Source organism: Rhinolophus sinicus, chromosome 13 (assembly GCF_057876585.1).
Source record: "Rhinolophus sinicus isolate RSI-liver-muscle chromosome 13, RSI-T2T, whole genome shotgun sequence".
Lineage (NCBI taxonomy): Eukaryota > Metazoa > Chordata > Mammalia > Chiroptera > Rhinolophidae > Rhinolophus > Rhinolophus sinicus.
The window spans coordinates 31,248,430-31,266,026 of NC_142513.1; the positions used below are offsets into that span (position 1 = coordinate 31,248,430).

At 38.3% G+C, this 17,597-nt stretch overlaps 1 protein-coding gene across 2 annotated transcripts in view; it reads left to right on the top strand.

The window, feature by feature from the left end:
* SLX4IP (SLX4 interacting protein) overlaps positions 1-17,597 on the top strand; it is a 189,189-nt gene that overhangs the window by 20,086 nt on the left and 151,506 nt on the right. For both annotated transcript variants that reach the window (XM_019734904.3, XM_074317989.2), the window contains exon 2: positions 2,759-2,814. In XM_019734904.3, the coding sequence (XP_019590463.3) occupies positions 2,788-2,814 (27 nt within the window). In that variant the 5' untranslated portion in view covers positions 2,759-2,787. The remainder of the gene's footprint in view (positions 1-2,758; positions 2,815-17,597) is intronic.

Consider the following 17,597-nt stretch of genomic DNA (forward strand, 5'->3'; position numbering starts at 1 on the left):
GTGGTTTTGATTTGCATTTCCTTGATGGCTAATGATGCCGAGCATCTCTTCTTGTGCTTATTAGCTGCTTGTATATCTTCTTTGGAGAAATATCTATTCAAATCTTTTTTCCATTTTTAAATTGGGTTTTTGGTTTTTTATTGTTGAGTTGTAAGAGGTGTTTATATATTCTGAACATGAGTCCCATATAAGATGTATGATTTACACATATTTTCTACCATTCTGTGGGTTATGTTTTCACTTTCTTGGTGGTGCCCTTTGAAGCACAGACGTTTTTAATTTTGATGAAATCTAACACCAATTTTGTCATTTGTCATTTGTGCCTCTGGTACCATATCTAAGAAATTACTGCAATGTTGCAAAAATTTACATCTGTGTTTTCTTCTAAGAGTTTTATAGTTTTAGCCATTACATTTAGGTCTTTCATCCATTTTGAGTTAATTTTTGTATATAATGTGATGTAAGGGTCCAGCTTTATTCTTTTGCATGTGGCTATCCAGTTGTCCCGGCACCATTTGTTGAAAAGACTATTTCCCCATTAAATTGACGTGGCACGTTTGTTAAAAATCAATCGACCATAGCTGTAAAGATCTATTTTAGGACTCTCAATTTTATTTTGTTGATTTATGTGCCTGTCCTTATGCTAGTACTATTCTGTCTCGTTTGATAAATAGTGAGCTTTGTAGTAAGTTTTCAAATGGGGAAGTATGAATTCTCCAACTTTGTTCTTCTTTTTCAAGATTATTTGGCTATTCCAGATCCCTTGCATTTTCATATGAATTTTAGGATAAGCTTGTCAGTTTCTATAAAGAAGTCAGCTGGGTTTTTGAGAGAGATTGTGTTGAATCTGTAGATCCATTTGAGGATTACAACATGTGACAATTAAGTTCCCGAACTTGTTGCAATGATGTTGCTCATGTTTTTTTGATATCAGAGGGATTATTCTTTATGAATTTGTACCAACTGGACAGTTAACCAAGTTTACTATTTGGAAGTGCTGAAAAGGCCGCGTGAAAAAGTTAGACGAACTGAACTTTTCACCAACAATTCATAGCTCTTGCATCACGACAATGCACCAGCTCACACGGCACTGTCTGTGAGGGGTATTTTAGCCAGTCAATAAATAACTGTATTGGAACACCCACCCAACTCACCTAATCTGGCCCCTAATGACTTCTTTCTTTACCTGAAGATAAAGGAAATATTGAAAGGAAGACCATTTGATGACATTCAGAACATCAAGAGTAATATGACAACAGCTCTGATGGCCATTCTAGAAAAAGAGTTCCAAAATTGCTTTGAAGGGTGGACTAGGCGCTGGCATCAGTGCATAGTTTCCCAAAGGGAATACTTCGAAGGTGACTGTAGTGATATTCAGCAGTGAGGTGTGTAGCATTTTTCTAGGATGAGTTTGTGAACTTGATTGTCAGACCTTGTATTGCTATCTTAATACTGTTAAGTCTTCCAATCCATGACATGGGATGCCTATCCATTTACCTAAGGCTTTAATTTATTTCAATAATATTTGATGGTTCTTGGTGTACAAATCTTGTCCTTTTGTTAAATTTTTTGGAAGTATTTTTTTTGATGCTATTGTAAATGAAATTGTTTTCTTAATTTCATTTCAGGATTATTCATTGTTGATATATAAAATATAGTTTATTTTTTAATATTAATATTATATCTTACAACCTTGCTAAACTTGTTTATTCTAATATAAGAAAATGGCATTTATTAATAGATATAGTTTTACCTCTTCTTTTCCAATCTGGATGCCTTTTACCATGTTTCCCCAAAATCAGACCTAACCAGAAAATAAGCCCTAGCATGATTTTTCCAGATGACATCCCCTGAACATAAGCCCTAATGCGTCTTGGAGCAAAAATTAATATAAGACCCGGTCTTATTTTCAGGGAAACAGTATTTCTTTTTCTTGCTTAATTGCCCTGATTAGAACCTCTAATACAATGTTGAGTAGAAGTGGCAAGGGCAAACATCTCATCCTTTCCTCATCTTAGGGGAGAAAACATTCAGGCTTTCACCATTGAGTAGATTTCAGCTGTGTGTTTTTCATAGATGCTCTTTATCAGGGTGAGAATGTTCATTCTCTTCCTAGTGTGTTGGATTTTTTTTTTTTTATCCAAGGTGGGTTTTCTTAATTTTTTAAATTTTTTTGAATTCGAGATGATCATGTGTTTGTGTTTTTTCTTTCAGTCTATTAATATAATGTATTGTATTGATTAATTTTGAGATGTTAAACCAACCTTGTATTCCAGGGATAAATCTGACTTGGTCATGGTGTATAATCCTTTTTTTTTTTTTTTTCATGTGACTAGATACGGTTTGTAGTATTTTGTTGAGGATTTTGTGTCTTTATTCATAAGTGATATTGGTGTGTAGTTTTCTTGTGATGTGTGTTATGTGTTGGTATCAGGATAATACTGGCCTCTTAGAATTATTTGAAGTTTTTCTTACGCTTCTGTTCTTTTAAAGGATTTGAAAGATTGGTATTAATTCTTCTTTAAACGTTTGATAGGATACATCTGGGCCTGTGCTTTTCTGTGTGGGAAATTTTAAAAGTACTAATTCAGTATAATATTTTGTTAAGGCCAGTTATAAGAAAGCAGCCATCTTGCAAAAACCTATTGATACTTGATTATTCAGCCAATCTTTATCCCCTGTAATATTCAAATAGGAAGAGATTTTGATATACCTATATAGAGATTTTGATATAACTTTCTTTTTTCTTCAATTAAAGGTCTGTAATTACTCCGGGATCAGTGAGCCATGGCCTCAAAGAAATTTGCTGTTAAAGTAAGTAATGCTTAGTAGCCTTCTTTAAAATGGTTCATCACTTTCTAATATATCTGAGTTCTATGTTAATTGAAAATAGAAGCTCTGAACTTTCCTTCTGCTCTTTAAATTTGGTACTCTACTGAAAACTTTATGTAAGCTATTGAAAATTTTCCTGTTAAGAGTTAGATGGGGGAGAAAATTAATAGTTCATATGGTTATGGGACTTTCTTGCTTCAAGTCTTTTGTAAGATGCCTTTTGGTCATAACATGGTCCTTAATTTTAAAAATTACCATTCATAGTGCATGTCTATGAAATGATTTTTGATTCTGACAAAGCAGATACAAATAAAGAAATAGGTATCAAATGTTGCACCTGGTGAATGGAGAGAGTCCTCTTGCCTGCTGTTCTCTTTTGCTTTCCTCCCACAAGTGTGTCTTCTCTATCCCTTGCTGGTTGGAGCTGGGACCTTCTCAGGTGTGGAGTCATGGGAGGATCACATTTGAGGGAAGGAGATGGGAAGAACAGATAAAGGACTATAAGGTTTAGGAAACGCTTTTATATATGTCGACTGTTCTTTAGGACATTTTCTCTGTGCTAGTGTTATATTAAGTATGAATTCAAAACACCAAAATAGATAAATTAGTTAACCATATCAGAAACCGTTTAATATTGTAGTTGTATCTGTTTAGCATATCAGCTTTTTTAGATTTACAACATATTCATAAGTTTTATTGCTTACAATTATTTCTTGTACCTGTATGTTTTGTAGTATTGCTTTCTGTGAGAGATTATAAGTGGTGAACTTTCACTGTTTGGGTAAAATGTATTTTGGTCTCTCTAGAAAGATATATATATAATAGTTTGTTTCAGAATTCTAGGTGGAGCAGTATTTTTCCTCAGCACTTTAGAGATATTTTTCCGTTGTCTTCTGGAATCTGTTATTGCAACTGAGAAATGTTTTAATTATCAATTGATGCTTAAAACCACCTTAAAATTTAGTGGCTTAAACATAAGCCATTTTATTCTTATGATTCTGTAACGTACCTGGTATCAGTTGGGTGGTTTCTCCTTTTGATATTAGCTGGAGCTACAATTATCTGGGGAATCAATTCAGCTAGAACATCAAAGACAACATAGTCTGTCAACTGATACTTGGAGGCTGTCACTTGATACTTGCTATGGTTGGAATCACTCCTGGGGCTGTTAATTGTTGTCCTTCAAGTTCTCGTGGGGCTACTCCCTGCGGCTTGGGCTTCTGATAATATGGCGGCTGAGGTTTGAGGGATAGTGTCCCAGAGTTGCAAGAAGTCAAAAGAAGAAAGAATTGTAATTTGCCATCCTCTGAAGGCATCTTGAGATACAGACCTGTGTTTATTTATCTAGTGTGGGATGCAATATAAATCTTCATTTGGGAGATTCAGGACTTTCATCAGTTTTGGAAAATCTCAATCCTTTTATCTTCTGGTACTGCTCCTCTTTATTCTCTCCCTGCATAATTTCAGTTTCAGCCAAGTAGTAGAACTTGGAACTCTTACACAAAGTTTGTTGGATAGTCTCATATAATAGTTTCTTATGTGCTAGAGGGGTGATATTAACTTATCCGAGGCTGTCTTGCAGAGCTCACCAAAACTGGCTATGGTCCTGTAGGGCAGGCAGTTCTGGTCAACCATGCAGCTTGGATCCCAGTCCGTAATTATACCATGGATAGATCGATTGATTTCCAAGCCATTGACACTGATGTGGCAAATTCTGCTACCGTATTTTCCCATCTCACAGTCAACCAACAAGGCTTGGAACCGAGCTCTCAAAGCATGCCAGTCAGGGAAGTTACCCCAACCATGAGTATCGAGTTAACAGATTAGGGACAGAGACAGCATTCTAACACATTAACTGGCAGATTCTACACATCACGTGATTGTATTCCTGCCTCTGATCACACCGGCAAGGGGCCAGTACTTCCCTAATCATGCAGTTTAAAAGCCCCGCAGCCCAAGTACTGGGATCTCATTCTGAAAGTCTGACGTCCCACCCTGCCAGGTTGCTGTGCACTGCCTTTGAGTGTCATGGTTAGCAGGGGACGGGCACATCTGCTGCTGCTGTCACTGTGCCTTCTCTGATGAACGCTGCTCCTGTAGGCTTCTGTGAGTGCTGCATTGCCTTTTCCTGCTTCTCTTCACTTTATGTCTCTATGTTGCATTCACAGTGCTTTTTATCAGATCTTTTTCAGTTCATTAAAATCGTCTCATCTTTATTTAATCAGCTGTTTAATCTGTATTTAATCTATTATTTAACACGTTTATTTTTAGTGACTGCATTTTACATTTCAGAATATGTGTTTCTTGTTTTTTTAAAAATTCAAATTCTACCAGTTCTTTGTTTACATATTTTTTCAACATATTTTCATTTCCTCCTTTTATCACCTTCATAATTTTAAAGCAATTTATTTCATAATCTGTTTTAGATTGTTCTATTATTTCCACTATTATTTACTAAGTATGGAATAAATTGATCATTGAAATTGCTGGATTGTTTATGTGTGTAATTTTTAATTATGCTCTCATTGTTAGTCACATCCTGCACGCACGCACGCACGCACGCACACATGCACATTCGCACGCACACACACACGCACACAGAAAGACCTATGAGCCCTGCAGAGCAGTTGAGCAGTTTTAAGTTTACTTCTGCTGGAGCCATTGGCATTTCAGTGGTTTTGGACCAGGTTTTACATTAATTTTATGGCTTGGGATTCCACCACCTTATGGGTAGTATAACTTTGCAACCCACAACAGAGTCTGGCACAGGTTGGTGTTTTTAGTATTTTCCAGTATTATCCTTGCTGTTCTCTTTCCCTCTTCCCTCCCAAGGCCCTGGATAGATGGCAAGCTTCCATGTTGCTTTCCTTGGTCAGCGAACAGAGATTATTTTTTTTTAGTTGCATTTTCATGAAAGCTGCAGTTTCTCAAGAGAATAAAATGAAAAAGCTCTATTGAATATTTCCTGTTCTAAGAAATTATGGACAAACTTACCCATATGAACCAGGGAGTATTATATAAGGATGTCTGCAAATCAAGTATTTATTTGTGTGTCAAGCATTGTATAAAGAACTGCAAGTTGAAGTTCTTCACAAGTCTGGGCTTAGCTGGAATGAGTGCATTGTCAGCTCCCTTTTCTCTTCTACCCCTTTTAGGCATTAGGATACCAGCTCTCGGCTATCCTGGCTCCCAAGTATTCTGACAGCCAGGCTTGAATCTTCCAAATGGATGATTATTTTTACCTCAGCTTTATTGAGATATAATTGACACATTAGCATTGTGTGACTTCAAGGTGTACAATGTGATGATTTGATAAACATAAATATGATGAAGTGTTTACCGCAATAAGGTTAACATATCCTTTACCTCACGTAATAACCATTTTGTTGTTATGCGGGGAACAAGAAAACTCTACTCTCACAGCAGCTCTCATGTGTGACAGTTAAGTTCACAAACTTGTTGCAACACTGTCGCTAGCCTTTTTTTATATCAGAGGGATTACTCATTATGAATTTGTACCAGCTGGACAGTTAGCCCAGTTTACTACTTGGAAGTGCTGAAAAAGCTGTGTGAAAAAGTTAGACAACCTGAACTTTTTATCAACAATTCATGGCTCTTGCATCCCAACAATGCACCAGCTCACACGGCACTGTCTGTGAGGGAGTTTTTAGCCCATAAACAAATAACTATATTAGAACACCCTCCCTACTCGCCTGATCTGCCCACTTTATCTTTCTTTTCCCGAAGATGAAGGAAATATTGAAAGGAAGACATTTTGATGACATTCAGGACATCAAGGGTAATACAATGACAGCTCTGATGGCCATTCCAGAAAAAGAGTTCCAACATTGCTTTGAAGGGTGGACTAGGCACTGGCATCAGTGCATAGCTTCTCAAGGGGAGTACTTCAAAGGTGACTGTAGTGATATTCAGCAATGAGGTGTGTAGCACTTGCTCCAGGATAAGTTCGCGAACTTAATTGTCAGACTGTGTAGTCACCACATTATACCTGTTGATTCCCCCAAACTTATTTATCTTATAACTGGAAGTTTGTGTCCTTCAACCGACATGTCCTCATTTCCCTCACTGCTCATCCCATGCCAACCAGCATTCTACTCTGTTTCTGAGTCGGGTGTTTTTAGAGTCCACACATAAGTGACATCATACAGTATTTGTCTTATTGTCTGACTTTTCACTTAGCATAATGCCCTCAAAGTCTGTCAGTGTTGTTGCAAATGACAGGATTTTCTTCTTTTTTATGGCTGAATAATATTGTATATATACAGAGGGTGCCAAAAAAAATGTATATACGTTTTAAGAAAGGAAAAAACAAAACTGTATTAAAATTGTAATATTCAATATATACCAATAACAAAAGATGAATGCAAGTCATGTGTGTACATTTATTTTGGCACCTCCGGTCTACCACATTTTCTTTATCTATTCATCCATTGATAGATCCTTAAGTTCTTTCCATGTCTTGGCTACTGTGAATAATGCTACAATGAACATGGGAATGCAAGTATCGCTTCAAGAGAGTGATTTTATCTCCTTTGGATATGTACCCAGATGTGAGATTGCTGGATCATATGGTAGTTTTAGTTTTAATTTTTTGAGGAACCACCATACTGTTTTCCATAGTAGCTGTAACATATTTATGTTCCCACCAGCAGGGTTCCCTTTTCCCCACATCCTCACCAGCATTTTTTGTCTCTCTCTTTTTTCTTTTTAAACAAATAACCACAAATTTATTAGAACAACACACATTTATTATCTCACAGTTTTTGTGGGTCAAGAGTTTGGGCACAGCTTATCGGGACCTTCTACTTCATGGTCTCTCACCAGGTTGCAGTCTCACCTCAAAGCTGGATTGCAGAAGGATCCATATCCAAGGTCATGTGGTTCTTGGCAGAATTTAATTCCTTGTGGGTTGTTGGACTGAAGGCCTTAATTTTTTGCTGGCTGTTGGCCACCTGATGCCCTCAGTTCCTTGCCATGTGGGCCTCTCCATACAGCAGCTCACAACATAGTAGTTTGCTCCATCAAAGCCAAGAGACAGTTGGCTAGCAAGATAAAAGTTATACTCTCTTGTAACATTATAATGGAAGTGGTGTAGCATCACCCCTGCCAAATTCTATTGATTATAATTAATTCACAGGTCCCTCCCACATTCACTGAGTGAATTGGTGAGACTGTGAAGGGTTTGAGTGGAGGAATGTAATGTTCTGACTTAAAAGTTTTAATATTATCACTCTAGATGCTTTATGAAGAAACAGGTTAGAACAGGAATCCTAGGTATACGGTTTTCTTTGTTTTGTTTTTTAGGTTTGTTAGAGAATATGGGAACAATTTAGTGATAGGAATATGGGAAACTAAATGAAAAAAGAATGATGTAACCCTTAACTGAGCAAACAAAAGGTTGTGTAAGGTAGGAAAGTAAGCGTTGTATACTACGTGTCTCAGCTTTGAGCAAAGGGTGTATTTCATATATTGTTAACTCTAAATTTTGGAAGACTAGGGAAGGAGATGTGTGGGATGGTAGGTTGTAAGCATTACCTCATTTTCAATAGAATGTATGTAAAACCGAAATAATAAGAAATTATAGTATAAACATAGTATTTGAAATGTGATGGTGAATACCAGATCAAGTAGCTGAAGTTTTCAGTGTTGTACCTGGTGAGAGTTGGGGTAGGGGTTGTAGCAGGATGGAGCAGAAGAGGCCTGTTTTTGATGTCATTTTAATCTGTGTATATGTATTACTATGATAAAAAATTAAATGGATAAAATTTAAGAATTAACTTATGCAAATTTTCATACAGATATATCTACTTTTGACTATCTGGGTTGAAAAATACTTGGATAGAGCATGGTTTTCAAAATAACAGAAAACCACATGAGCACCACCTATTTGCCTCTTGCATCTCAGTTGTTTAATCTCTGATTTTTCCATGGAATGGCGTTTATTATCTATGCAAACATCTTATCCTTCTTCAAGTGAAGAAAGGTCTTCTGACCTTCATGAAAGAGGCTTTTTTTTTTTTTTTTTAAACTGCTGCGGCTCTTGCCTTGAACTCTTGTAGGCCAGAATTCCAGGAAATGGCAGCAGTGGGTGAGATGAGAGAGTCCTTGGAACATAGCTTTCAGGGTCTCTTCTGGGCCACTGAAGCTTGTGGTAGGGAGATACTCCCTATACATACTTCAGTGATTCCTTTCTCAGTTGAAAGTAATGGTGACAGCAGACACATGTCTCCCTAAGTCCCTTAGTGATCTTAGTTTTAGCTCTGCAGATTTTCCAAAATAATAAGTTTTTTGGGGGCCAAGTTCAGCTGCTTGTTTTGTAAATAAAGTTTTATTGGAACATAGCTACTCCCATTTGTTTAGGTATTGTCTCTGGCTGCTTTTTTATGCTACAATGGCAGAGTTGAATAGTTGCAACAAAGACCTCATTGCCTGCCAAGTCTGAAATATTTATATGTTTATAAAGGCTGATTTGGGTGTATAAATATCTATCTTAAAGCACATCTCTATTCCTGCTAGCCACATTTCAGGTGCTCAGGTGGCCCACAGGGCTAGTAGCAGCTTTATTGGACATCACAATCGGACATCATATTACCTTGCATCCTTCTGTAGGCCTGCCTCCTTGCATCCTGTCAGAGTAAACTTTCAATGAAGTTACCTTGGGTTAAACCGGCTGCAAGGATGGGTCAATTAGCAAGGCCAAGGCAAGGCTGTTTCCTTTGCAAGTGGAAGCGAGAAATAGACATGGACATATAATGGTATTAATCATGGACTTTTCATCCATTAAAAGATAAAAAGTTTTAGTAAAAAGAAAATAAATTTGAATAATAAATAATTGTTAAAAGTGTCAAATCAATATGCATGGTGTCTACCTCTGAAAAGTTTATGAGTCCAACCTTTAAAGTTATTTTTAAAAGTATATAATGTTGCCAGGTTTCACTCTTATGACTTAAAATTTCAACTTGGGCTCCAGTACAGCAGTAATATGAAAGGTTCTTAGCTTATTGTCTCCTTTGCTTCCTGCATCTGTTTTCTTGGATTAGTTAGGTATTACACCAAAGTCTAGAATTCTTTTGGCAACAAAGCTTGTTCTGCTGCTTCCCCTCCCCCCAGCTCACTTTATTGTGGGTGGGAAAATTTTTGTTGGGAGGGCTTGATTAATTAGAAGGGATTCCTGTCTTCCCTAGATGTGGCAGCTTGGGAAGATTACAGAGCCTGGTTTGGTGACAGGCCAATCTGTATTTAAGGAGAAACTCGGACCAGCCAGATTTCCCTGGAATGTGGATCTGGCTTTGTCTTCTTCCACAGGGAATGTGTAATGACCCCCTCCTCCTCTTTCCCACCCATTCCAGGAGACTTAAAGCTTTAACTTTTGCTGTTGATAGTTGTTCACTTTTTATTAGGGGGGTGGGGAGTAAGACAGGGTGGGGAGCTGAATTTTTGGGGTAGGAAGGGTGAGTCATTTTCTAAATCTAAAATAACAGGATTAAGATTTTATTAATGTTAATGAGGAGAGATTTTACTTTTTAAAAAATCTCCTTGAATCTTTATTATTTATGTTTTCTTTCCACTACTTTGTAGCAATTATAGTTTTATGTTCTACTCTGAATTTCAGTTAATCTTAGTCTTTGCATTCCTTAGAACAACCACAGAAAGAGAAATATGCCCAAGAATTGACAGTAATTTCCCCTTTATAGTAAAAGTAAAAGTGAAGAGCAATGCTTTGAACTCCCATGGAAAGAAAGTTGAATAGCAAATGGGCTTTTGTCTCACTGGTTTGCCTCAATGAATAACTTCAATTCTGTGTCCTAGGTTTTTCAGTTACCTAAAGGGGAATGTGGTACTGCCTTTGTCATCAGTGCTCATTTGAAAATAGATGCATTGATTTTGTGTATTAATTGAAACACACACTTATGCAAATATCTTCTATCAGTTGAGCTCTAGTTTTAAAGAAGAATTAAACTGAAGTGTCCTAACAAAATAAATCACAAAATGTTTAAATGGTTACCTTTTTTTACTAGAAATGAATTTGAGTGTGCAGCCTTTATCCTTAACAATGTTTTTACAAAGGATTTGTCTTTGTGAATTTTTTCAAAGTGAAAGAAGTACCTCTGTATTTATTTTCCTGGTAGTTAAACTCTTCATATTCCAGTTGCTTCTTAATGCTGTCTATTCCTTGGGGGAGCTTTAAATGTTAAAGACATGTAGGATCAGTAAGAGTTTGCCTAGTGGTTGATGACATGCTCAGACTAAAGTAGGCGGCTGTTTCTTCCCTATTGCATATTATCTGTTCTGTTACATTGTGCATGCTGGAAACTATTCAACTAAATGTGTGCTGATTATGTGATAGAATAAAAATAAAATTCATGAAAGTTCACCAACAGTTACCCAGTTAATTCTGCCTCAGGCTTAAAGCTTTTAGATACCTTCTCACTCAATAGAGCATTTGCTCTGAGTGGTGATGACTTTGAAATAAAGTTCTTGTTGGACCTGAAATGCAACTTCCTTTTCCAAGAGCTTTCTCTGCCTTTCTGGCCAGACACCCAATTTTCTGGGCTTCATTTTCCCAGTTCTTTCCCATGTGTATAAGCTCATCTATTATCTTCTTTTTCTTTTTTTTTTTTTTTTTGGATGATTAGAAAGTGTTTAGGTACAGTCCTGGCTTCTCATCCTGTTTTCAGTTTTAAATTGTCACCTGCCACCATGAAGTCTCTGCCAAAATTGATCTCTAAAACCTCAAACTAAGAATTCGTTGAAGTTTCTTCTAAACTCACTTTTGCTTTGAATGTCCCTGGTACTGCCCTCTTACATCCCGAGCTTGCCAAATTATGATGTATCTTTGTTCTTTATTCATAATCGCCTATTTAATGCATCCACCCTCTGTAGGGTATCTTGGACTTGCTGTATTTCTCTTTTCTTACAAATTCAGCCTTATTATCCCTTTTATTTGTATTTCTGCATTAATCTCTGTGCCTTTCTTGTCCTGCCATTCCAGTTCATCTTGGCAAGTGTCAGGATAGCACCATTTTCATCGTTACTTCCTTGCTTAGCGGATCAGAGTAATTCCTTTTGTTTAATCAGATCTAATGTAAAGTGTTCAGCTAGATTTAAAGCACTCTGATAACTGTTCTCCCCTTCCTCTTGAACTTTGATCCATGGTTTTATCATGGAACTTGCGAACATGGTCCACTTAGTCTCTGCCCATCAGCTTTGTCCAGGCTTGACCAGTGACTTGCTTTTCCTTTGACGCACGATCTAGACTTTTCCCACATTGATTACCCTCTCACTTTGTTCCTTTGACCCCTATATGCAGCTTATATTGCATGATATATATACATGTACATAGTTTTACAACATACTATCCCAGCCACATTCCCTGAGAAAAAGGGCCTGTGCTCTGCTTCTTTTGTATCCACACAGACCTTGAGGAATCTGGAGCATTTCTGAGGTGCCCAGTACCCCTCACTTTCCTTATTACAAAGATGAAAAGTTTCTTCCCTCATGGCTCATGGAGAAGAGGGAAGTCACTCAGTCTTGGAGATGTTTCTTACTTCTTTTTTCAGTTCCAGACAGAGAATGTTGTAATCTTCAATTTGTGGTACATTTCTTTAAAAAAAAAAAAATTCATCTCAACCTATTTCTCCTTTTAGGAGTCTACGGTTCCACTTTGAATATATTTTAACTAATTCTTTTAAAAACAGCTTCTGTTAGTAGCCAAAATGACAGTGGGTAATGTTTACTTCTATTTGTCCTTTAGGAAAGTAAATTATTTCAGTGTAATAATGTTAATTATATTTTATTTTAAGTAACACCTTAGTGTTAGACCTTACATTTTTTTCCAACATACATGTGCTTTGTATGTTATTATTCTAGTGTAAAAACCTAATTCTTAGTAGAAGAGTAGACTCACCATCTCTTACATATAGAACTCAGTGAGTTCCTTGGATTCTCTCTGAGTGCGGTAGAGGGCGTCATTGTCCCATGTTTTGTAAAGTAGCTGCAGACATTGTGATCCAAGGAAGCATAGCACCTAAAGTGCTTTCAAAATCGCTGCCTCATTCCTAAATTATCCTGACATCCTAAATGTCTGTGTTTGTTGGCCTGGGAGCTATGTGCATGCTCTCATCCACAGCCTGTTATGCCTGTGGATATTTAGATTGCTGTGTCTTACAGTTCTCCTCACCAGGAAACGATACCATTAGCTGCAGCAGGAGAAAACAATCACAACAACCCAAACTATCCAAAGTGGGCTGAGAGAAAGCGTTCTCAGAGTGACACAAGACTGTCTCTGGCATGCTTCTTTTCCCAATTCAGGAACTGAAAGTAATGGGCTGAGAGTAAGGATCCCCTTTGTCCTGGGACAGCTTTGGGACCCCAGCCTAGCCCTGGTTCTAGCAGTGAAGGGTGGAGGGGTTCCACTGGGAATGGGACAAAGCCCTTGCGGTCACAGTGTTAGTACAGTAACTGCTCTTTTTCCTCACTTTTGCTTATTGATATCATTACTGTTAGTTTGGGGGATGCTTGGTTAAGGAATCAAGAGGTGGGTGGGGCCTGACAGTGTTCTTGCATTGTGCTATCCCTGGGAATTCCATAGAAATGACATTCCACTGAAATAGCCCATATGCGCAGCAATCCAGTTATTAGCCAAATAATGTAAAAAGATGCAGTGTCCACTTACTGTCCTTTAAATACTTCTCTGGTAGTAACCTCTTGGAATATCCGTGATTGAGTAATATAGAAAACTACTCCACTGTGTGTGTGTGTGAGACTGTTACATGTGAGGAACATGTGACAATAATATCCTGATTTTCAGACTATCAGAAAAATGAAATAATGAATTTTAATAGTGACCCTACACACTCACATAGGCACATGCTGTATTTTGCTAGTATGATCTCAGGTGACAAAGAATGTTAATGCTGTTTGGTTCATAAAGCTACAGTGACATATAGATTCTGGCAAGGCATGTGCCAGGTCTAGCATCCCAGTTCTCATTATCTGAAAAATTCACTACCTATTTATTGAAAAAAATCCATGTATAAGTGGACCAGCAAAGTTCAAACCCATGTTGTTCAAGCGTCAATTGAAGGGACAGACGGGTAGGTCAGTTGGTTAGAGCGCAAGCTCTGGGCAACAGGGCTGCCAGTTTGATTCCCACATGGGCCAGCGAGCTGTGCCCTCCACAACTAGAATGAAGTCAATGAGCTGCTGCTGAGCTTCCAGGTGGCCAGATGGCTCAGTTGGTTGGAGCGCGTGCTCTCAACCACAGGGTTGCCGGTTCGACTCCCGCAAGGGATAGTGGGCTGTGCCCCCTGCAACTAACAACGGTGACTGGACCTGGAGCTGAACTGTGCCCTCCACAGCTACGATTGAAAGGACAACAACTTGACTTGGATGGAGCTGATGAGTCTTGGGAAAAACACACCGTTATTCCCCAATAAAAAGTCCTGGAAATACACACTGTTCCCCTTCCTCGATTTAAAAAACAAATCTGAAAAAAAAAGTCAACTGGATATTTTTCAGATCAATATTGAGATCATGTATAATTCTAAATTTCTATGATTCATGTTGCTCTAGGTTCTTTTATAGTACTTCTTAAAAATTACATCATCAGGTTTTTGAGGAAAGGATTCTAGAAGATGAAATTAGCATCAGACTTTTAATCAGGTTTTCTGAATTTATGTGGTTTCACTTGTGAAAATTGCATGACTTTGGGTGAATCCTGTTAGCTCTTCGAGCATCCATTTCTTCAGTGATAACACTATATGTATGTTTGACAGGGTCTTTTGTGGGTAGCAGATGAATAATAAAAAACATGGTCCTGCGAATGTGTTTGGGAAAATAACATGCTTGTAATGGGCCCTCAGTAATTATTTTACGGTGACATTCTGTATAGATTTAGAGTGAATTGGCCTTGGCGTCATATTTGTTCCTGGTCTCACAGTTCTTTGGAGTGAGGACTAGTTTAATTATTTTAATATTTGAGGTGTCAGTCAGCAAATCTTCATTTACCCCTGGCATGCAAGGCCCTGGGTTAGCACTAGAGACACAGACAAGGCTGATGGTCACCTGTCCCTCTCCTTAGGGGTATTTGCAGTGGGAAATTAAAGTATCAAACTTTAAATAGCAGTAGGCTAGTGGAACACAGAGATGCCAGAGTGCCCTGCATAGCTGAGTCATGAACAAATGCGTGCAGCAATTTTGTTCACATCTGTTTCTGAATGGGCTATTATGGCAAAACCACAGGCCACTCAATCTGTTGGGTGCCCTATTTGTGTGTCAGTTTACATGATGGGCTACAGTGTCAGGTGGTCAGGGCTAGAAGTCAGGGGTTAGATGTTAGTCCTTGCTATTGATTCCTGACAATGGACAGGTCAGTTAACCTCTTGTTTCCCTTACTTATGGCTTTGTAACCAACCAGCCCCCAACTTTTTATAATTCCATGGTCAGAAAATCCAGCTAGGAAGTTTTTCTGCTTTACATGGCATTGGCTGGGGTCAGTCACTTGGATGCATTCAGATCCCGACTCGGCTAGAGCGCTCGAGAAGGTTTCACTCGCATGTTCGGTTCTTCTCCACGATGTGTCTCTTCACAGGGTGTCTTGTCATTCCGTAGTCTAACTTGAGCGTCCTCACAGCATGATGACTGCCTTCCTCAGAGAATGACAGTAGAAGCTGCCAGGCTTCCTAAGGGCTGCATCTGGAACTGGCAAACTGTTTCTTCCACCATACGAGGTCTGACAATTAAGTTCGTGAACTTGCCACCGTGCACTTACATTGGCAGCACTGTACAAACAGCTCGGTAAGGTTTCAAAATGCTGGTATATCAGTGTCTCACAGCTGTGTCCGGGTCGACGTGCAGCGGTGTCTTGCTGAGTGGCGTTCAGTATCGTTCTGAGTTTTTGTGTGCCATCGCGAGAATGTCTGAGCTTGAATTAGAGCAATGAAAAAACATTAAATATCTGTTAAACTTGGCAAGAGTGGGAGTGAAATCAGGGACATACTAGTCCACGTTTATGGGGATAATGCCATGAAGAAAACAGTGTATAAATGGATTAAACGTTTTTCTGAGGGGAGAGAACGCGTCACTGATGAAGAGAGGTCAGGGTGGCCGGTAACGAGCAGAACTGATGAGAACATTCAAAAATTTGTTGAATTGTGCGTCACAATCGTCGGCTGACTGTGAAAAGCATAGCAGACCAAGTAAACATTGATATAGAAACAGGAAAAGCTTAACTGAAAATCTTGGCATGAGAAAGGTGTGTGCAACAATGGTCAGGAAGGAGCTCACCGATGAAAAAAAGGAAAGGAGAACCAAAGTTTGCTAAGACCTTTTGGAAAGGCAAGATGATATTTTGGGACGTGTTATCACTGGTTGTGAAACATGGGTGTACAAATACGACCCTGAAACAAAGTGGCAAAGTGCACAATGGAAGTCAGCCAATTCTCCACTACCAAAAAAGTTCTATCAGTCTAAATCCAGAGTCAAAACAATGTTGCTAACCTTTTTTGATATCAGTGAGATTATTCATTGTGCATTTGTACCAACTGGACAAACAGTTAACCAAGTTTACTGCTTGAAGTGCTGAAAAGGCTGCGTGAAAAAGTTAGACAACCTGAACTTTTTATCAACAATTCATGGCTCTTGCATCACGACAATGCACCAGCTCACATGGCACTGTCTGTGAGGGAGTTTTTAGCCAGTAAACAAATAACTATATTGGAACACCCTCTCTACTCACTTGATCTGGACCCCAGTGACTTCTTTCTTTACCTGAAGATAAAGGAGATATTGAAGGGAAGACATGTTGATGACATTCAAGACATCAAGTGTAATATGACGGCAGCTCTGATGACCATTCTAGAAAAAGAGTTCCAAAATTGCTTTGAAGGGTAGACTAGGCGCTGTCATCGGTGCATAGCTTCCCAAGGGGAGTACTCAGAAGGTGACCATAGTGATATGCAGCAATGAGGTGTGTAGCACTTTTTCTAGGATGAGTTCGTGAACTTAATTATCTCAACTCGTATTCTTTGGTCAGCAAGTAGACCTATGTCTCCTACAAGGCCCGGAGGAGAGGAAATAGACTCCACCTCTTGATGGGAGGAGCAGTGTGCTTATTCAAAGGAGAGGGGGAATTATTAGTGGCTATCTTTGGAGATTGTTTACCATAGCTCCCTTATCTATTAAATGAGGTATTGAATTTAGAAGCCTCTTAAGGACCTGTGTCTCCTTCCATTTCTATAATTCTATGGATTTTTATTTGAAGAATTTGTTTTGTATATTATATAGTAGAAAGAATTTGAGCTTATGAGGCAGAAAGGCCGGGGTTTGAATCAGAACCTTAACATTGATGTGAACTTTGCGAAATGACTTAGTCTGTCTGAGCTTTTGTACCTGTATGTTAAGTAGGGTTAATTATTAATACATTATGTTAATATAAACTTTCTTCTGGGATAATTGTCCATCTAATCACAGAGTCATCACTCAGAAAGTGTTAGCATCCTTCCCCTTTCCCTTCCTTGTTACCTGATGTGGGCAAGTTCCAAGTCAACAGTAGCTGAAGACATTAATCACAGTTGTTTTTTTTTGTTTAACTCTAATATGAAGGTATTTCATAGTGTTTTGCGGGTGTTAGACTATTTTTCTGAGACCAGGAGTTCCAACAAGACTGTTCAGTTCACCCATTTTAGTGTTAGAAGTTATACCTAGAACATTGTTGTATTCAGAAAGCATGCTTAAAAATAAGT